The 21,830-nt window shown below is 51.1% G+C and overlaps 2 protein-coding genes across 9 annotated transcripts in view; one reads left to right on the top strand and one right to left on the bottom strand.

The window, feature by feature from the left end:
- The window catches only part of TUBGCP2 (tubulin gamma complex associated protein 2), a 27,673-nt gene extending 11,841 nt beyond the window's left edge, over window positions 1–15,832 (bottom strand). The window contains exons 1-5 of one of the 4 annotated variants that reach the window (XM_037804392.1): window positions 15,538–15,832; window positions 11,765–11,951; window positions 10,893–11,021; window positions 9,867–10,043; window positions 8,100–8,259 (exon numbers count right to left, since the gene is read on the bottom strand). In XM_037804392.1, coding sequence (XP_037660320.1) covers window positions 8,100–8,259; window positions 9,867–10,043; window positions 10,893–11,021; window positions 11,765–11,914 — 616 coding nt within the window. In that variant the 5' untranslated portion in view covers window positions 11,915–11,951; window positions 15,538–15,832. Of the gene's footprint in view, window positions 1–8,099; window positions 8,260–9,866; window positions 10,044–10,892; window positions 11,022–11,764; window positions 11,952–15,023; window positions 15,443–15,537 lie in introns of those variants that run through there. The other 3 variants (XM_037804391.1, XM_037804394.1, XM_037804393.1) reach the window with 3 other exon arrangements.
- ZNF511 (zinc finger protein 511) lies at window positions 15,640–21,830 on the top strand. 5 transcript variants are annotated; one of them, XM_037804398.1, is made up of 6 exons: window positions 15,640–15,830; window positions 16,199–16,272; window positions 16,712–16,735; window positions 17,005–17,129; window positions 18,240–18,419; window positions 18,743–21,830. In XM_037804398.1, the coding sequence occupies exons 1-6, from the start codon at window positions 15,678–15,680 to the stop codon at window positions 18,898–18,900; spliced, it is 714 nt and encodes a 237-aa protein (XP_037660326.1). In that variant the 5' UTR covers window positions 15,640–15,677; the 3' UTR covers window positions 18,901–21,830. The 5 variants fall into 5 exon arrangements, with proteins under 5 accessions (XP_037660326.1, XP_037660325.1, XP_037660324.1 ...); XM_037804397.1 differs by having other exon boundaries at window positions 16,534–16,735; window positions 17,005–17,138; XM_037804396.1 differs by having other exon boundaries at window positions 16,534–16,846.

Genomic DNA, 21,830 nt, shown 5'->3' with positions numbered 1-21,830 from the left:
CGGTGGAGGCGATGCCCAGGTTAGGGGTGGGTGGGGATGTCGCCCAGGTGAGGGGTGGATGGGGGTGTCACCCAGGTGAGGGGTAGGTGGAGGTGACGCCCAGGTGAGGAGTGGGCGGGAGTGTCAGTGGAGAGGCCTTTGCAGCTGGTCCTTTGTGTGGGCAACTACAGGAGAAAGACCCGCAGCCAGGCACGGCAGAAGCAGATCGGTCAGTTCTGCGCCCCCCAGCACAGTGCCACCAGCTGCGGGTTAAAGTTAAATAAACCGACTATCCAGGCCCTCAGCCACACTAGCCATGTTTCAGTGCTCAGAAGCCACATGTGGCTGGTGGCACCATAGTAGACAGCACAGATCTAGAACCTTCTCTTTCCTGCTGAATGTTTTATCAGAAGCTTCTGCAAGGCTGGGGGAGGCTGAGGGCGTGTGGACTGGGCAGGGGCTGGGGGGAGCAGACGGATTTGAGAACATGGCGGAGGAAGCAGGTGGGTGTGGCCGGAAGGGCAAGACGAGCCCAGGGATGGCCCCTGCCTATGGCTCAAGAAACCGGGTGGACGGTGCTGGACTCCCACGAGGGAGATGAGAAGGCCAGAGAAGGAGCACTCAGGAGCCCTGTGTGAACACGGTCGGTGGACAGATGTGAGCTAGAGACAGACCTGGGACCACACGGAGGGCATCTGGCCTTTAAGGCAACGTGATGCCCTGGGGAGAAAGTACACAGAAGGTGGCCCCAGGGCCAAACCCTGAGGACCCACTGTTAGAAGACCAGGCGGAGGGAGGAGGTGACAACAGCAACGGAAAAGAAACACCCAGAAAGGAAATAAAAGCCAATGGAGGAACAGGAACGTGTTACTGAACCTGGCAGGGGGTGGCTGCGAGGAGCGACTGCCGTGACGAAGCTGCTGGAAGCTGGGCACCCAGGCCTCCAGCAGGCCAAGGCACCCGCGACTGTGGCAGAAGCAGCCGCCATGGAGCCAGGCCAGGGTGACGTGAGGTTTCCACAGGAGGCTTTAGGGGACAAGGACGGGGCCATGGAGGGACATGAGGTCAGGTGTCCTAGAGACAGGAACTGTCGTGACGTGCTCAACACTGGCAAAGGCCTGGCAGAGAAGCGGAAGCTGGAGAAGAAGGGCTGCAGGGAATGTGGCCCCAGCAGAGCGCGCCCCACGCACGCAGGCACCTGTCTCCCCCATCCCCAATTATCCTGTGGTGTCGTTACTTTATTAGGCAATGCTCTCCTCTCGTGCATAAACCTTTCCCTAAATGAGGAAAAAACAAAAATGGAAAGTTTTCTGTGTAAAATCTCCCACGGCTGCACCACGGCCCCGGGGTCCCCAGCGAGGGTGGGCTGTGGGCGTGCTCCAGGCCCGTGGGGACATGAGCACCCTTCTCTGAGGCTGATCACGGCAGGCCCAGGGAGAGACTCAGGGTGTCCGGTTTGCCAAAACTGCCAAAATACAACACCCCAGAAATGGACTGGCTTTTAAAATGGGGATTTATTAGTTTACAAATTTACAGTTCTAAGGCCATGAAAATGTCCCAATTAAGGCATCAACAGGATGACACCTACTCTGAAGACAGGCCACTGGCATCTGGGTCATCTCTGTCGCATGGGAAGGCACATGGCCGGCGCCTGCTGGTCCTTCGCTCCCGGGTTTAGCTTTCAGCTCCTGGTTCCAGTGTCCTCCTCTCTGAGCTTCTGTGGGTCCTCTCTTAGCATCTCTGGGGCTTTTCTCTCCCTGTGAACTCTCTCTGGATGTTTCTATCTCTGAGCTCTCTGGCTTTTTTCTGTCCTTTATCCTCCCATAAAGGACTCTGAGACTCACATCTCAGTTGAACTAACCTAATCAAAAGGTCCCACCCACAACAGGTCTGCACCCACAGGAGTGGATTAAAAGAACATGGCAGGAGGGGCAAGATGGCAGAGTGGTGAGGTGTGGGTTTTAGTTACTCCTCTGGGGCAGTTGGTAGAAAGCCACAAACTGCGTGCACCAGACACCGCAGAGGAATCTGAATTTGGACATGCTTCACACAACACTCACAGACCCGTGGAGCACCTGAGGTCAGTGAAATCTGTGAGTTCTCCTGGCCAGGGGGCCCGCCCCTCCCTGCCAGGCACAGTCCCAAGGGTGAAGGGGCGGTCGGTGCTGGGAACCAGGAGGGAGAACTGCAGTTGCAGCACTGATTGAAAACCTCGACTCCTGAACAAAAACTCCAACCTAGATAGACTGAGCCCAGAAGAGAGGAGACAGGGCTAGCACAAAGAGCACAAATAAATAAATAATAATAATAATAATTATAAAAATAAAAACAGAGACTTTTTAGAGTTCAGGTAACCATAACATGGAGAAGTGCAGGACTCAGAATCAGGCACATATGCAAATCCAGGGGCCAGAGCCTTCATCTGCAAAGCTGGTTTCTCCGCTTTCTTGATTGTTCCTTTAATCACCCTCAACTCCTTGTCTTTTAGCATCTCAATGGCCCATTAGATCTGCAAGGACTGTAAATATGCCACACTGGGCCCTTCTTTTTCTTTTTTCTTTGTTTTTTTATCTTTTTTATCTTTTTCTAAAAATAATGATTCTAAGAAGCCCATTACAGAAAGCCTCAAAGACTTGCAATTTGGGCCCAGGCAAGAGCAGAGCTAAGACAGCTCTGAGAGACAAACCAGTAAGTCTAGTGGCGAGAAAATCCACTACCAACACAACTTCCCAAGAAAAGGGGGCGTGGCTCGGCTCCAGGGGCAGCCCTCCTCTGGGAACTCAGGCCCCAGGGGCTGGAACTCAGAAACCAGCTTCAGTCAGGCTCCCACCTCCTCACAGCGCTGGGGGGGCTGCGGGCTGGCAAGCGCCACCTGCTGGACAGCACAGGAGAAGCACAGAGTCCCGAGGCCTCACAGGAGGGTCTCATTCTCAGGGAAACTCCACACCCTCCTCCCGAGACCTGGGCCTCTCCGGAGTGGGAAAACCTGACTGGCTCGACCACATCTGAGGAGACCATCACACAAGAAGGCAGGGCAAGAAACAGAAAAACAAGAGGTGAAAAACTCTGACCAACTAAACGGAACCTAAGTTAGACGCCTAGAATAAGCTGAACTGCACACCAAAGGATAGAGAACAAACCCAACCAACAAGAAAGCCCTAGGTAAAAGAGTGAAAACAAGCTCCAGAATAAACTAATCAAGAAAGTCAGATGCCTAGACACTTAAGATAATGAACCATACTAGGAAACGGGAAAATATGGACCAGCAAAAGGAATAAACTAATAGTTCAACTGAGACACAGGAGTTGAAGCAATTATTGCTAAATCAATTAAACGAACTGAAGGAAGAACTAATTGGAGATGTTCAAAAAAATCTAAATCAATTCAAAAATCAAGTCAATGAACTGAGGAAAGACATAGCAAAAGAGATGAAGGATGTAAGTAGGACACTGGATGACCATAAGGAAGAATTCATAAACTTGAAAAAACAAATGGCAGAACTTATGGGAATGAAGGCCAGAATGGAGGAAATGAAAAAGATAACTGAGGGATACAACAGTAGATTTGAACAGGCAGAAGAAAGCGTCAGTGAATTGGAAGACCAGACATCGGAATTAACACACACAAAAGAAAAGGTGGTGAAAAAAATGGAAAAAATATGAGCAGGGTCTTAGGTTGCTGAGTGACAACATGAAATACACAAAATACATGTTTTATGGGTGTCCCAGAGGGAGAAGAGAGGGGAAAAGGGGCAGAAAGAATAATAGAAGAAATAGTCACTGAAAACTTCCCAGTTCTTATGAATGACAGAAAATTAGAGATTCAAGTACAGCACACCCCAAACAGAACAGACCCCAACAGACATACTCCAAGACACTTAATGATCAGACTGTCCAATGTCAAAGATAAAGAGAGAATTCTGAAAGCAGCAAGAGAGAAACAATCCATCACATACAAGGGAAGATCGATAAGACTATGTACAGATTTCTCTGCAGAAACCATGGAGGCGAGAAGACAGTGGTGTGATATATTTAAGATACTGAAAGAGAAGAACTGTCAACCAAGAATTACATATGCGGCAAAACTGTCCTTCAAAAATGAGGGAGGCCAGAACCCACGAATCTTGAAGAAGATTGTATAAAAATGTAGCTTATGAGGGGTGACAATGTGATTGGGGAAGCCATATAGACCACACTCCCCTTTGTCCAGTGTAGGGATGGATGAGTAGAAAAATGGGGGGGGGGGGAGGCACCCAGTGTTCTTTTTTACTGTAACCACTCTGGAAAACAGTGTGGAGGTTCCTCAGGAAGCTAAGTATAGATGTGCCATACGACCCAGCTATTCCATTGCTAGGTGTATGCTCAAAGGAACTGAAAGTTAAGACACAAACGGACGTTTGTAAACCAATGTTTACTGTGGCATTATTCACGACTGCCAAGAGATGGAAGCAGCCCAAATGTCCTTCAATGGATGAGTGGATAAAAAACTGTGGTATATACAGATGATGGAAAATTACGCAGCTGTAAGACAGAACAAAGACATGAAACATATAACGTGGATGAACCCTAAGGACATTATGTTTAGTGAAGTCAGCCAGAAACAAAAGGACAAATACTGTATGGTCTCACTAATATGAACTAACATTAATGAGCAAACTCTGAGAGTTACAAGCTGACCACACTGGTGACCAGGAGATAGAAAGAGGGCAGAGACCAGGCATTTGATGCTGAAGGACTACAGAATGTTTAGGATTGATTGTATAATCCAGAAATAGATAGCATAATACTGTGTGATGGTAGCACAGTATTGTCAGTGCACCAAACAAAGATGTCTGTGAGTAAAGCTGAAAGAGGTGGGATAGGAGAATGTATGACACCAGAGGTAAAGATAGATGATAAAGATTGGGACTGTATAACTTGGCAAAAACTGGAGTGGCCAATGACTGTTACTAAATGTACAAACATAAAAATGTTCTCACATGTGAGAGAACAAATGAATGTCAACCATGCAGTGTTGAAAAAGGGACAGTATTTGGGAAAAAACATAATCAAAGCAAACTGTCATCTATGGTCAACAGCAACATTGTAATATGCTTCCATTAAATGTAACAAAGGCAATATGCCAAAGTTAAATGTGTATGAGAGGGGGATATAAGAGAGAGATATGGGATTCTTGGTAGTAGTGTTCTCTGTCCGTACTATTGTATTGTATGACATTTTATTTTTCTTTTTATTATCTTTTTTATTATTTGCCAAAAAAACACTTTTTCATGATAATATGTTCAAGTGCTAACTGTGGTGATAAACATACAACTACATGATGATACTGTAAACAACTGATTGTACACTGTGGGTAATTGTATGGTATGTGAATATATCTCTATAAAATTGTAGGAAAAAATATAAATACGGGTAAAAGTGCTGGAGAAAACATGGAGAGAGGAATGTACCTATTTACTGTTGATGAGGAGGTAGAATGGTGCAGCCTTTCTGGAGATAACTGTGGTGGTTCCACAGGAAGCTGAGTCTATGGGGTCCATAAGGTCCTGCAAGCTCATTATGGGGTGTGTACTTGGCAGAACTCGGAGCAGAGACATGAAGGGTCATTTGCACACTGGTGTTTATGAAGGAAGGATTCATGATTTGCATTGGGTGCAGGTGGCCTAAGGGTACACTGACTGAGGGACAGAATGGTGAACTGTGGTGTGTGCATGCAATGGAATACTGAGCAACTACGAGAAGGAGTGAAGCTGTGAGACACCCCACGAGGTGAACGGGTCCTGTAGACAGCATTTTGAGTGAAGTACACCAGAAATCAAGGCAGACACTGCAATGGCTCACCAATATGGACTAACTACAACGTGTAAACTCAGAATTGAATCTTAGAGCACAGCCTAACAGGGAAATGCTTATAATTGTGCCTAAGAGTCTCCCCCTGGTGCCTCTTTGTTGCTCAGATGTGGCCCTCTCTGTGTCTAACTAAGCCACCTTGGCAAGTGAACTCACTGTCCTCCCCCCACCCCCCACGTGGGACCTGACTCCCAGGGGTGTAAATCTCCCTGGCAACACAGGATATAACCCCTGAGGATGAATCTGGACCCAGCAACATGGGATTGAGAACATCTTCTTGACCAAAAGGGGGATGCGAAATGAAACGAAATAAAGCTTCAGTGGTTGAGATTTCAAATGGAGTCGAGAGGTCACTCTGGTGGACATTCTTATGCACTATACAGATAACACTTTTTAGGTTTTATTGTATAGGAATAGCTAAAAGTAAATACCTGAAACTACCAAACTCCAACCCAGTAGCATTGACTCTTGAAGACGATTGTAAAACAATGTAGCTTACAAGGGGTGACAGTGTGATTGTGAAAACCTTGTGGATCACACTCCCTTTAATAAGTGTACGGATGGATGAGTAGAAAAATGGGGACAAAAACTAAATGAAAAATAGGGTGGGATGGGGGGGAAGATTTGGGTGTTCTTTTCGACTGTTATTTCTTACTCTTATTCTGATTCTTTGTGGTGTAAGTTAAGTGTTCAAAAATAGACTGGGGTGATGAAGCCATAACTATGTGATGGTACTGTGAACAGTTGATTGTACACCATAGATGATTGTATGGTATGTGAATATATCTCATTAAAACTGAATTTAATTAAAAAAAAGTAAATCAACAATGGGAGAGGAGGGGACGGAATGTTTTAGATGTTCTTTTTGATTTTTATTTTATCTTTTGGAGTAAAAAAGTGTTCAAAGATTGATTGGGGTGATGAATGCACAACCATATGATGATACTATGAACAACTGATTGTACACTTTGAAGAATTTTACATAATGTGAATATATCTCAATAAAACGGCATTAAAAAAAAAAAAAGCTGACACTTTCCAGGGCACATAACAGCCTCCAAACTGCCACGGAGGGTTACTCACCCTGACTCCTGGAGGTCGAGTCAGAAGGTCTTGTGTGGTTCCAGAATCCTTTTTCTTTATTAATTGCTCCAATTAATGCAATTCTCTGGCCCCAGCACATGCAACACCGCAGGCAATATCCATGCCCCAGGAACTAAATTCCCTCCAGTAACTCTTCTGGTTTCTGGTGAATGCTCTCCAGGGTCTCCCTCGGTCACACCTGTCACCCCTGCTGCACCTGCCAGTCAGCCGAAGAGGCACTCACACCCAGCAGGAGCCACTGTGATGGAGTGGCCCGACGCCCAGTGCCCAGCAGGGCCTCCTGCCACTCTGCTTCAGGCAGCCCAGCAGCAGCAGCTGCACTAGGCCAAACACACGCTTTTCACTCTCTTAGGAATTTTAAGTTGTTTTTACTATGAAAACATACTAGACAATGTTGATTTTCCCCATACCTTTTCATTAACCTGCAATAGGGTTTGGTTTGCTTGGGGAGGGAAAATATCTGCTCCATTTCACTTTATAGTATGAGTGTGTTTTCCAAGGACTTTGGTAAAGGCAACGATTGACCTATCTGTACCTTACATCAAACCAAACCAAGTCAGCTTTATCCTGCATCCCTGCGCCCCGTATGAGGGGAACATGCGGTAGGTATTCTGTGTCTTCAACAGAGGGAATCTTACTTCCCCATCTAGGGAAGCATTTACGAACGGTGCAAACAGTCTCTGGTATAAGAAGCCTCCCTCCCACATCCCCACCGACCTCTCGCAGCTCACAAAGCTCCGAGCCGTCTCACTCGCGACCTGCTGTGAGTCGCAGCCCAACAGCTCTGAGGGCCGCTGCACGGAGGACGAGCGGCTGCTCGGGAAGCAGCGACGCGGGTCAGCACAGCCGAGCTCCCGGGCACACGCTCATGAAAGGCTCAGGCGCAAACGGTCAGAGGAGAGTTGACAGAAGATCTGGGTGAGCACTGCTGGCTGATAAACAGCCCACTGTGCCAGGCAGTGCGGGCCTTGCGATGCCAGACAGGGTGGCAGCGCCTGTGGTGGTGGCACGCCTGAGGCCCAGGCCACAACGACGCCCCGCGTCACTCGATGCTTCTGGGCTCAGCCCTTGTCCGAGAAGGTGGACAAGGCACCTCCCTCTTGTGAGGAACCGACGTGAGCAGATGCCCCGACTCCGCGAGCTGTCGGAAGTATGCGTGGTACCTACCTATGGGCACAGCCGCGTCCGTGCTTGAGCCGGGGCAGGTCAGGAAGTCCCCAATCAGGGTCGGTCTCTCATACACCCACGCTGGGAAAACTGGGAGGTGCTGGCCTGAATTGTTTTTGTTCTGCTTGTCTCGAAGCATCTTTCTTGTAAGTTCTAGAGACTAGTAAGGACATTTTAAAAACAGAAACAAAAAGGTAGGCTTTTAGCACAAATACTTAACACTTGCACATCTTTGGCATAGAGAATCAATCATGCAACACAGAAGAGGGTTCAGCAAAAACACACAGACACAAAATGAGCATGTGCCGGTCACTACACGAGGTGCTGAGGACAGGGTGAGGGTCAACACAGCCCCTCTTTCCAGGATGCTCTTGGTCTGGGGCTGATGGGAAAACCACAAGCACTAGCAGCTCTGGGGCTGAGGCAGGGTCAGCACTGTGGGGGAAGAAGCCTTGCCTTTCCAGAGAGAGGCATTTCGGTCAAGGACTGATTCTCAGAAACATACTGAAAAAATCTCAATCATTTTTTTACAGGCAACGACTAAGTCCGCACTTTTCACAGTCTGGAGCTAAGATGAGGCCTTGGAGACAGCTGTGCCCCCACACAACACAGGGCCCTCTCCAGGCTGAGGAACAATCTAGAAGGCAACACAAAGGAGAGCCTGCTCTGGAACCCATGGTGGTTCTCCTGCGGGACCGGCTGTTCCCTGCCCCGGTCAGGCTGGGGGCCAGCTCTGGAAGCAGTGACCCAGAGGCAGTCAGCACAAGGGCATGGGGCACTGCCTCCAGTCTGTCCCTGAGCCTAGCAGGGAGCCTTAGTTTCTCCATCTGTCAAATGGGGACAGAGACTGTATGGCCCATAGGTCCAGCAAGGGTGACATGGGCTGCTGTGCAGCAGGGGCTCAGTGCCACACCCAGTATGCGGAAAGTGTTGGCAAGCGCTGTGGTCACTGTTGTTAGAGAGCCGCTACTGTGAGGCACGTGGGCCAGGCGAGTGAAACTCACAAGACGCAAGCTCTGAGGGACACAAAGACAATCATCTGGCAGCCACTAAAGAAAGGCTTGGAGATGAGTTACCTCCAAAGAGTAGGGCAGTGCATGAAATCAAGGCAAGAAAAAGTAGTAAATATGGGAGAAAGTAACCTAGAGAAAATTATTTAGAAAATACTCTCTTGAAAAATGGATTGTTTGAAACCCTTGAATGTGGCTATAATGATTAATTTCAGCTTGTGTGTATCTTACCAGAAAAGAACTCTAAAACACACAGTGAGAACCCAAATGTGAACCGTGTACCGAGGAGGACAGGACAATAAAATGTCCCATCAACTGTAACATGGCACCAGCTGACTCAAAATGCTAATGAGTAGGGAAGACGGGGGTGTGTGGGAACTCTGTACTTTCTGCATTTTTCTGTAAGCCTACGACTGCTCTAATAAAAAACACTCTTGTAATCACCGAAGGAAAGCAGGCTCACACCCAGTGCCGATTCCCACAGCACTGCACACCTGCGAGGCCCTCCCTGAGGCGACAGACAACCTTTACTGCCTCTATTTATCTATTCTTGTGGCCCCGATTTGCAATTAAACAAATAGTAAACACATAAAGGCAGGTCATGACCCGGAGTTAAACATCGATCTCTCTAAATTCAGATTCACTTTAAATAAAGTGCAGGAAAGAGAGTCCCACGGGCCTGAGCAGGCGCTGCCACAAGAGCAGGGGCCATGGGCAGGTGCACCCACAGGAGTGTGCCCCCGAGAGAGCATGGTACCTGCTGCAAAGTGGAGCCTGTGGCCACACTGCCAAGCTGCTTCCTCAGCTCCTCAAGCTCCTGCACGGAGATCTTGGAGGCTGTGGCTGGGACACTGAAGTGGGTGGCGGCGCTGGCGGCAGTGCTGGCAGCAAGCTCAGCTCTTTCTTTTGCATTCTGCTGCAAATACTGAAGAGTCTAAACAAGCAAAACTGTTCATTACACTGGGCCAGCACATTCTTGTAATTTGCAGGTCAAAGCAAAACCCTCTCACTTCTTTCCAAACTCAAAAAGTTACCCGCGGGAAATAAGGGAAGGGGCTTCCACAGCGACCCTGGGCCTCAGCCCTGTCTCCCAAGGGCATCATATCATGACATTGGCCGCATTCATAAAGACACACAGGACCTATAACCTTCTTGACAGTCGTCCCTGAACTCAGCCCCCACAGTACAGCCCTGTCTATGTTTTGCTCACTTCTCTCACTGCAAGGGAATCACTTCCTCAGGTCTGTCCCTACGCCACTGGCCAACGCACACCCCAGGGTGCTTTAAATCTGGAAAAGACTCCGAGTAGCACTTGGCAGCTGAGTACCTCATGCTGTGGTTCTTTCCACCTTGATGTATTTTTTTTTTTAATATGAAAGTAATGTATGTGCACCATAGAACAGTCAAAAGACACAGCACGATGTAAGATGAAATGCAAGTCTTCCTCCTCAGTCACACCCGAGAGGTAACTACTGTTAATATTTCTCATGCTTATTCCCATTCTGATTGCTTTTTTATTCTGAATTGCCATGAAATATATCCCTACGTTACCTCTAGGTTTTACTGGTATGACGCAGAGAAAGAATTAATGAGTGAAGTGCCACTGGATGAACAGAAGTGAGGGAACAGGTAGAAAACAGTCACCATTGATAGCCACGTCCTCATGAGTCCTTATCTTAGTTGAGCAAATCTTACACATTTAAACTAATCAGAACAACCCCATGGCCCAAGCCCCTTTAGGAACAGCTTCCAAGAAAAAGAACATTCTTTTCCAAGAAGTTACCTCCTTGTCCTCCGTGAGCTTCGAAAGCAGGTAAACCAGTGGGTCCAGGCTCCTCATGTTCTTAGATTTCAGCTCATCATATTTCCTCAGAAAATCTTCTGGAGTATGAGAAAATTCTGCTATTTTAACCTCAAAAGCACAAACATGAGAGACTTAATCACAAGAAGTAAGGACTTAAAAAAATACCTGTAAGACTAAGTATCACCCAGCATTCCGTCCAGCCCACCCGTACTCCCTCCCATCTTTCTCCCTAGTGGTCTGTGCATGCTTCTCAGCCGCTGGGCTCGTGGCCTCCGGGCTCTACTGCGATGATCAGCTCAGGGTCTATCTTACTCGCTGATCTCTCACGCTCCCCTTGTAACGAATCAGATGGAATCACGAGTGTTCCTGAACTCTACATTCTATTCAGTCTAATTACCTTTGTGCCATTATAACTATTTAAATAACTGAAATCTCGTAACATTTTATAAACTAGATTTGAAGTTGAATCTTTTCCTGAAGATCTACACCTTGGAATTGTGTATTATTTGGAAAAAAAATTAATACTTTAATGGATTCCGATGTGGTTAACACCAAGAACTCCCTTTTACCCGTGGGAACGAAGTCTCCCCGTCATGGGACAGGGGAAGGCGGTGGCTAGCTGTGGGTTCCAACGCCAGGGGGACAGTCAGGACTCAAAGCTCAGCTCTCTAAGCCTCAAAAATGGGATGAGTGACGGGAGCTGTTAAGAAGACTTGACGATACATTGACTGTTACAAGGGTTCAGCATAACCCTTGGCACATCGAAGCCCTGGGCATGTGCCAACTTCCTCCATCACCAGCTCTGCTGCAGCTGCCTGGTCAGGAAGGTGAGCCCCAGGGACAGCACTCACCTTGGCGCTGTGCGTGGAGATGGTGGTCGTCACGTATGGGGTCCTGTTCTTCTGCAGCAGGTCGATGTAGACCTCGGCCCCCTCCCCTCCATGGACACGCAGCAAGCTGAGCAGCTCGTTGACATCGTGGTGAATCCGGAATTCACTCATAGCTTTAGCCGAGACACCAACATCACAATGTGTTCTCCTAAAGATAAGCCATTCACAAAGTCAGAACCCCATGGACAGAATTCGAAAACTGATCTGATTTGGACAACTCCTCACTTGGCATAGCGCAGTCCTGCACAGGCCCACCCCCCACAGACGTTAACCCCGTGGCCTCCCTTCCTGACCGTCCTTCCACCTGGGCCCCATTCTCGGGGCCTAAGCCCTGGCTGCTCCATCTGCCGCCTCGCCTCACACTGAGTTCGCAGGTGCGGTTTGCAGTTTTTGACTGTGAGCTCATCTTCAGTGGGACGCTTTCTGGGAATCCAGCTCCGAGGCCCCTCTCGGATCAGTGAGCCAGCACCACATAGGCTGTGTGAGGGCGGCCCCCAGCCTAGGGTTCTGGTCTCTCCTGGGCAATTTCATCTGCTTGTGACCTTGGGCCAACAGTGAGCTGCTCAGCTGTTCCCTTGGGCTGTCAGACAGCCCTGGCCCTGCGGGGATCCTAGATCTATGCACAAACCCGAGTCATTGCCTTCTGTCCCAGCACAAAGATTAGGCCAGCCCAGCTGTGAGCCCACGCCTGGTTCTAAACCCCTGAGCTGGTCTCTGCAGCTCCACCCATACCCAAGTCCTCCATCCTGACACCTGGGACGTTCCCTTTGCTTGCTTTCAAGCTTGGCTGTATACGGAAATGCTTTCAGTCAGATCTCTATATGCTTCCTAAGCACTGGAGCTGGGTGGGGTTCTGCCTCATCTCAGTCTGTCCTGTTGGCCGAGGTCTGACCATTAGATACTGAACCCTCTAGGATCAAAACCAGAGATGCTACCCTACCAAGTGGAGAGCAGCAGACTGCATGGGGACTTCCGTTCTCCGTCGATGGCCAGTCTAATCAGCCATTACTATCAAGAGTGCTGAGAATATGGCAATCAGCCTTAGACACCAAACATAAAATAAACAGAAGCAAAATGTACAGGTTTCACCTCAACATTTCAATACATCGATGCAAGAGTTCCTAACCTGGGCTTCACAAACAACACAAGAACCCTCAGAAGTCACATGCAGTATCTTAGTATGAATTTTTGGAGGGCCTTTCAACAGATTCTCAAAGAGTTCTGTGACCAAGAGGTGAAGAACCACAAGTGCTGACAGGTCCAGAGAAGAGATGCCAAGAGCAGAGGTCTCAGTACACATTCTCATGATAAGCAAATTTAATGAGTATTAATTTGGAACTCTACCTTGAGAAAGCCAGACTCTCCTCTTGTCTGATGGAAAGCTTTCTCAGGATATAAATACCAAATGGAAGTCAGGGACAGAGGATCTCCAAAAATGAAAGTGGAAAAACACATATGAACTGGTTAAGTTCCTGGTGTACAGGCTTTTCAATAGGAAGTACTCGTGTTAAAGTCAGAAAGCATGATACGCAAGAGATGTGAACTCTGACTTGGCCACCTCTCCCGCCTCCCCCGTTGGAGGGACCCTGGACAAGACACTCGCTCGTCCTCTCTAAGCCTCTAAACCTCAGGGGCCTCATCTGAAAAGCGGGAAATGATAGCTGCTACCCAGAGTCGTTGTAAAGATCAGATCTGATAATTCTTACGAAGCTCTGAAGTGCCTACACACAGCAAGTTTCAGAGCTACTATGGTCAGCAAAGCAGGAACACATGTTGCTGCTTTTTTAACGCAGCGCCGACCACCAGGAAACGTTAATTCCATTACCTAGAAAATGGCTGATTTCACAAAAGGAAAACTGGATCTGAATTACTTACCAACAGCATCCTAAGCCACCAATTACCCCATTATTGGTCACTAAGGGCACAAGTATGCAAGGCACTGCAAACCACGTGAAAGACTGAAGACAACCCAGACCTCCTCTACTGACAGCTTTAGACTCTGAGGGCAACCAATTTTACCCATATTCTACAAGGCTTTTCAAGGACTGTGGGTTAACCTGTAACTTTGGACTGAGGACAATTTTAGTAATGCAAGATGGCACGTGCCACTAAAAGAAAATAAGCAACTAAAGAGCACTACTTCTGGAAAAGATACTTCAAGCAAATACTGATTAAAAAGTTATCTTCCAGAGACTTTGCCTTTGTGGTAGGAATACAAACAGACATCCCACATCAATAACACTACAAAGAGCCTGCCGTTCTACCTGGATTTGGAGAATGATTCCCACCACGTGGTGGCTCTCAAATACAGGTAGAACCACCTAGGGAGTACACAGGGGAAACTTTTGGTCATCAGTGAAATGGTGCTCCTGGCGATTAGTGAGTGGCCAAGAAGCCAGGGATGCTAAACATCAGAACTGTCTAGCCAAAAATACCATTAGTTGTCTGAAAAACACAACTTTAAAGAACACTTTTTTGTCATGCTCACTTGAGCTTTTGATGCTCTTGAATTCTTATCTCTATTACCAGAACTTATTTTCTCCAAACACTGAGTGTGAAAAGTATATGGGCCAAGAATGCAATTTCACAATTCACTGTGAGAGTTGGGCACACACTCCTAGTAGGTGACATATGACTAAAACACAGGTGGAAGGGAAAGAGTCCTTGTTGAGAACTCAAAACTAATTGCACCAACTGGCTTGAAAAATGCAAAGAGCCCTAATGTTTTTACAGAGACAGAAAAATAAATGGGTCCTTAGTATAAGAGATGAGACAAAATGAAAAACGGAGACCGGGTCTGTAACAAAAGCTTTTCTTAGGCCCAAAAGTGACTTGCTGGGGACTTGGCACAAATCAGGATGAAGTGACAAAAAAATCTTAATTATATTTTAAGTAATTAATCTCAATCATGCTGTCTTTATTACATAGTTATATTTTGTATTAATTTCTTGAAGACTCTCTTAAAGAAATAGCACCCTCTTTTCCTCACTATTGCATTTATAATCCCTGCTGAAGGATGAGACATTTTGGGGGCAAGTTCAAGTCACTGTGAGCAGCCCGTCCCCTCATCCTCCAGTGGATCTCAGCGCCCTGGGCCTCATTAGGCATCAGGGAGCACCATTTTAATTAGATAAATGTTTAACCAGTTAAAATGTCTCTCCTGCTAGGCTGTAAACTTCAGGGAGTTAAGAGACCAAGTCTGACTTCTTCACCCCTGTACCCTGAGCACTGGTTCAGCATCGAGTCCTTCACGGGAGCTGAGGGGACCGACGGGAACGGAAAGGAAGGCTCCGATGCAAGGCCTGACAGATTCCGAGGGGCCCTTCGGACGAAGGTAATGGAAAATCACTTAAAAGCTTTAAGCAAAGAATGGTTGCCATTAACGTGAACTTTCCGAAGGCCGTTTGGCTCCGGTCCGGTCACTGGTTTCGAGGCAACAAGAAGGTACAGAGGCCGCCGCAGCCCCCGGTGGGAGACGCAGACGGTGGGTGGCCTTCGCGACCAGGCGCTGACGGGCGGCCCGCGGTTTGGAGAGGATCCGGAGGATCCTGCTTTGGGACCTGAAGTGTTCGCCGATGTCGCGGGACCACCCAGAGGTCGGCTCAGGCCCCGTAGCACGGGTTCTGCTCCGCAAGGCTGAGTGTCGGGGTCCCGGCGCAGACTTCGGGGCGCGCGGAAGGGCCTCCCAGTCCCCGCGCCAGCGGTCGGGGCAGGGCTGGGGGCCGGGGACTCACCGCAGAGCACGCACCGCTCCCACACACACGCCCGGGGCGCAGCCCGCGAAAACGCCGGAAGCGACGTGACGTCACGTCCGGCCCCGCCCCGGCCAGCTCCAGTACGGTGGCCGGCAGGGCGGACAGCGGCGCCCAGGGTCATGCAGTTGCCGCCCGCACTGCGCGCCCGCCTGGTCGGGGGTCCCGGGGCGGCTGAGCCGCTGCCGGTAGTGAGGGACCCCGCGGCGGGGAGGGCGCCCTTCCGCTTCGTAGCGCGCAAGGTGCGCTTCCCGCGGGAGCACGAGTTCTTCGAGGTGTGCGGTGTGAGTGTGTGTGTCTGTTCGCGCGCGGGGCTGTTGGGCTGGGCGGAGCCTGCGGCGGTGAGGGGCGGGGCCGCACTCCCGGACGGGGCCCACGGCGGTTAGTGGGGCGGGGCTGCACCCTGGGGGCGGGACCGCACCCCAGGGGCGGGGCCTACAGCGGCGCGTGGGGCGGAGCCGCACTCGAGGGCGGAGCCTGCGGCGGTGAGGGGCGGGGTCGCACTCAGGGGCGGGGCCCACGGCGGTTAGTGGGGCGGGGCTGCACCCTGGGGGCGGGACCGCACCCCAGGGGCGAGGCCTACGGCGGTGAGTGGGGCGGAGCCGCACTCCAGCGCGGGGCCCACGGCGGGTGTCTCCTGCAGGACGGGGACGTGCAGCGACACCTGTACCTCCAGGACGTGCTTACGCAGGTGGCCGAGGAGCCCCAGAGGTCCAGGTGAGCGGCCCGCCCGGCCGCCAAGTGCTGGCCCCGGGTCCCACACGCACCCTCCATCCCTCTCCTCACCCTCTCAGCCTCCTCGCGTCCCTGTCCATGCACCACCACCACCACCACCACCCGCCCTTGACCCTGTGGGGCTCCACCACCCTGACCTTCTTAACTTCTTAACTGCTTAAGGAAAGTCTACAGAAAGTCTAGTTCAGAGTCCTTGTCAGAGTGGAGTTAAGCATCCCTGCGAAGCCTGTGTCCCTTACCTAGGGTGCCCGAGTTTACCTGCCAGGTGGCAGGCTGCTGCCAGGTGTTCGATACCTTGGAGGGTTATGAGCACCACTACCACACACGGCACAGACACGCCTGCTCCTTTTGCAAACGGGCGTTTCCTTCTGCACACCTGCTGGACACCCACATCCTGGAGTGGCACGATGCTCTCTTCCAGATCCTGTCTGAGAGGCAGGACATGGTGAGTGTCCCCCAGAGCCCACCAAGACAACGGCTCCGGCCAGCCCAAGGCTGGGTGCTGCATGGTGGCGGACAGTCCTGGGTGCAGCCAGTGGGTCTGAGGCTCGTGGAGGTCAGTGTGCCCCTCCCAGCCCCCAGGGCATTGGGGGCGAGGGCAGAGGGGAACCTTCCCACCCTTGGTGCCTGGGCCATGCATCCCTCCAGAGCCAGGAGCACTGGGTAGGTGGAAGCACCGCAGTCGCGATGGTGGGTGGCTCTTTTCTGCCTCAGTACCAGTGCCTGGTGGAAGGCTGCACGGAGAAGTTCAAGACCAGTTCTGCCCGGAAGGACCACATGGTGCGGCTCCATCTGTACCCTGCAGACTTCTGGTTTGACAAACCCAGGAAAAGCAGAGGGTGCGTGAGGTGCGAGACGCGTGTGCCGCCACGGCTGTGCTTTGCACCATGGCCACGCTTTGCCACCGTCAGTAGAGTGACTCCTCGGCTAAGTGTGTGTCATTTAACTCGGTGGCCCAAAGGGGTTAGGCAAATAGGGGGCTGTTTTGCCTGCGGTGCCCACTGCCCATTTGGGCTGTCCTGTCCAGGCAGGAAAGGAGAAGGGTATTGGGCATGAGTTAGGGTTCCCATCGTGGGTGCCGGTCAGTCCCCCATATGCTACATGGTTGAGACCCAGCCTCTGGAGCTGTGGCTGCTGTGTCCCAGGCTGTGGGTCCTTCTCCTCACCTGTCCCGTGAGTGTATGTTCTCCAGCCCGATGCGGAACTGTTTACTCACCACGTGGCCTTTCACGGTGCTCCGTACCAGCCTTGTTCACAGGGCAGCCGACACGCGAAATCGTGGGGCGGTGCCTCCAGGAGTAATTATCAGCTTTGTGTTATGTTCCTTTTTTGTTAGCTAGTTCTTCAGGTGAATCTTGATAATAGTCTATAATTGAATCGATTTGAGTCTTTTCAGAGTAATATGTTTTCCCTAAATGTCACCTTGCTGCTCAAGAGAGTAACTGTGGGAACACACTGCAGTACGGGAGGCTTTGTAACGTTTTGTGCTAAAGTAACTCGTTTCTGTGGGGTAATGTTAGGAAAAAAAATCGCTACCCTGCTGTGTGGAGGCATTTATGGGCAATACGGGGGAGTACTCCGCATGTTTCATAGTCTCCAGTTATCTTTAGTAAATTTCTCACTAATTGTCATGAAAAGGTACTGACTCAGTAGGTTTTTACCACATGGCACCTAAAAATGCAGTTTCCAAAAGACAATGTAACTGTTTTACTTGCATTTATAAAATACCATGTGTTTACTTTGTAAACATTCACTTATGGCCTCGCTCTAACGGTTCTCCTTTCCTGCTATCCTGAAACTTACATTATAAAATTAGACTGTCAGCGCAGTAAGAAAATGTCTTTGCGAGGAGGATGGTCTCTTCCTCTGGAGTTCACTGTGGGGAGTGGAAGCTGGGGCTGTGGGGCTGACACCGTGCAGAGCCGTGCTCACCGCTGTCTCCTCTGCAGACTGGCCACACCGGGGCCATGTGTGCCCCTGTCGGCCGAAGCCCTTGGCGGTGGCGGCGAGCAGTCAGAAGGGGACGCCATGGAAGTGTGTGCTGCTGAGGACGTGGCCATCCCCTGGGGGGCCCCCAGTGAGAGCCGGGCCGTGGCGGCACGCATGGAGAAGCGGACTTACAGCCGCAGGTCAGCGGGCTCAGCGTCCTTCTGAAAGACCTGAGCGTGTGGCTTTATGGCTTTATGTCGCCATTCCGCCGAGTTCCACAGAGCAGGCGTGCCTCGGTGTCTGGGGAGTCACCTGCAAGGAAGTGGGTGCGAGGGCAGGCCAGGCAGGAGCCGCCCTGGGCCCGGGTAGCAGAAAGCTGGAGACAAGGGGGGCTGGCGTCCACTGTTCCCCACGGGAGAGGGGAGAGCACACAGCTGGGGCCACAGGCAGGACCAGGTGAGGAGGAGGCTGCTTGTCGGCAAAGGAAACACAGCAGCTTCACGTGAATGTCTTTCCATTCCAGGATTCCTTCTACCATATGTTTCGGTCAAGGCGCAGCCCGAGGGTTTAAAAGCACCAAGAAGAGAGACCAGCGCCTCTGATGGACTCAGAGAGGCCAACGTGCCCCTGAGGCCTCTCAGCAGTCTCCGAGCCGGGACCCGGCTGCCCTTCGCCAGGTGACTTCAAGGAGGGGGCTTTTCTCCTGCCCTCCAACATCGAGCTGCCAGCAGATCTGGTGCAGGCACCTGAGAGCCTGGGCCTCGGCTGCCCCCCACGTCCCAGTCACTCCGAGCTGAAATCCACAGACTCCACCCCGTTGGACACGCCGGGAGGCCGTGCACTGCCCCCACCCGGCCCGGCCCGAGAACTGTTTTCAGACACATAAGATAAATATTCTTCATCAGTGGAATCTGGTCACTATGTCTGCATTTTTGAACTGGACAGGAACATGAGCAGTTGTTACTCGTGAGTGTTTCATCTTCTGTGATCAGTTGTCAGAAAGACGTATGAAGCATCAGCATGTCTTGGAGGTGGGTGGCCAGGTGTGGTGTGCATCCACCTCGAGTCCCTGGAGCCCGTGGCTTTGAAGGAGGGCTCTGTCTGCACCCCCTCCCACTGCACAGTGGCCATTCGCCGGGTCCTGGTGCTGGGGGTGCAGCAGTGAGCACAGCCGACCAGGGGTGACACCATCAAGCAGAAGACTCAGGCACGCCCTGACAGGCGGTGGGCAGTGTCAGGAGAGAGGATACAGTGTCTGGCTGTCGAATCAGCGGGATGCGTCTGGGCTGGGGTAGGGGCAGGGAGGCTGCCCTGGAAAGCGGGCAGGGCAGGGGAGCGGGCAGCCTGCAGAGTGCCTGCGGACCCAGAGTGCAAGCAGGGACAGAGGGTTCTCACTGATGACCTTGACGGAGCTCAAGGCAAAAACATATTGGCAGAGGGGTGCGGAGCCTGCAGCAGGAAAAGCCAGTGGGGATGTCGGGGCAGGCAGGGGCCATGCCCACCGTCCCCTGGAGCCTGGAGACGTGGAGGCAGCTTGTCGGTGGATCAGCTCTGCTTTCATAAACTCGGGGTTCTGAGGACCAGGCCTGGCAGAGTGTGGACCCCTGGGGCTGACCCTTCCAGAGGCCCCGTCCCCACCAGGCACCGTGTCCGGAGTGTATCAGCCGGCCCCTCCGCACGCACCTTACTCTGGACACCAGCTCTGGGGCCCAGGGGCAGCGGAGCTGGTGGCCTGGGTCTGGAGAGCACACCGCAGCAGCAGCTCCAGGCACTGAAAACTGAAGGCAGGTTGCCAAGTGTTCAAGCAAAGGAAGTTAAAACCTAAAGCACAGGTCCTGTGGCAGCGATGGAAAGGCTGGGCGCGGCGTCTCCGCCGGCAGAGGGCGTCACGGCATCTGTGCCTGGGACAGCAGGAGAGGCCGCGCGGGAGGCCGGTTCTCTCCCCATCTCTCCCCGTCGCCCTGTCCTCTCCCTCCCATGCGTCCTCCCTGCGCCGCGGTGAGCGCGGACGGCGTCTGCTGCTGCGTTTCCCATCTGCGGCTGCGCCGTCCGGCCGCACCGGGACCTGTGGGCTTCAGCTTTTGGAGCTTCATCCCCTTGTATCCCCACCTACGGAGTTTATTCTAAGGCTGTTTCTTCTCCTGCAAAAAGGTGGCCTGTGAGACTCGTGTGTGAAGAACGCTGTTAGTACAAGATAAGCAAACAGCCAAGACCAGCATCCCGGGAGACTAGCCTCCGAGGAGACGCCCCATGTCTGCTGCAAGACCTGGGCGTGGTCCGGGATGACCCCGAGCCGAAGCGTCCAGCACGAAAGGTGTTTACTGGCAGAGAGGACCAGGGAGGGAGACCACAGGGCACCAGGTGCATACCACTCGAGGGCTGCCAGGTTGGCATTTGTCTGTTCGTGGTGAGGAAACGTGATGATCATGCTTGGATTTGCGTGAACTGGTCAGCGTTTTGTTACTGGGGCCCAGAGCCCACCTGGGGGACCCTCTCTGGCCTGGCTGGTGCAGGGATCAGCCCCTCGGCTGCAGACCCCAGTGTCCTCAGCTCTAAACGTTTTAACCTAAATGCCCAACACTCCCAGGCCTACGATGAGTCAACACCTGACCCTTCCACGCGACTCGGGCCCAGTTGCAGGTGTGCAACTTAGGTCCAAGTCCCGCGTGGCGCCCGCAGCCCCACCACCTTGGTTCGGTGTTTCTCTGGCCTCAGCCTCCGTCGGCGGCTGTATCCTTTGAGGTCTCCTGGCAACAAAGTGTGCTCAGTGTTTGTTTTCTCCAAAGTCTTTATGTTCTTGCTCTCGAAAGAAATTTTTGCTGGGAATCTAATTCTTGTTTGACGATTTTTCCCCTTTGGCATGGAGAACCTGTGATCCCACTCCCTCGGAAGTCAGCTGTCAGCCGAGTTGTTGTTCCTGGAGGGGTCTGTCCTTTCTCCCCGGCTGCTTTTGAGACCTCTTCTCTGTCTTTGGTGCCAGCCCCACTGGAATGTGTCCGGGCAACAAGACCTCTGTACCGAGCCATGTAATCCTAAATTACTTGAACCTGGGAGTTTCTCCCTGTAGATACCGCCTCTGCTCTGTCCTCTTTCTTCTCCGTTAGACTTTCCCACACCATCTTCTCTTTCTTAGCAGCTCTCTTGTCTTTCCATCTCTCGTCCGCCTTTGCCACATTCTGGATAATTTCTTCAGATCTACTTTTAGTTCACTAATTCCCATATAAACTGTGCTAAATATGCTGGTAATCACATTCAGTTTTAATTTCAATAATTATGATTTTAAATTCTTTAAATTCTATGTTGCTTTTCTGATTTGCTGGATTTTTTTGTAGCTCTTGTTCATCACACTTTCAGTTCATTCTTTCAGTTTTAAAACATACTGCACTTATGTCATGCTCTGTGGTTGACAGCCGCTATCTCTAGGTGCTCCCAGGGTCCGAGTCTGCTGTCTGCTGTTTCTGCTGACACTTGCATGGTTTCTGACTGAACTCCCCTGGGATTTGTCTGAGACTTTGGGTTCTTCTAGAAAGAATTAGCACTTGTTCCTGCCATTGGACAGCACCACTACCAATCTAGGACCACTTTAAAATAAATTCTTGAGTTTTGGGCTC

The sequence above is a fragment of the Choloepus didactylus genome, chromosome 15, assembly GCF_015220235.1.
Source record: "Choloepus didactylus isolate mChoDid1 chromosome 15, mChoDid1.pri, whole genome shotgun sequence".
Taxonomy (NCBI): domain Eukaryota; kingdom Metazoa; phylum Chordata; class Mammalia; order Pilosa; family Megalonychidae; genus Choloepus; species Choloepus didactylus.
This window is presented reverse-complemented; position numbering and strand designations above follow the sequence as displayed.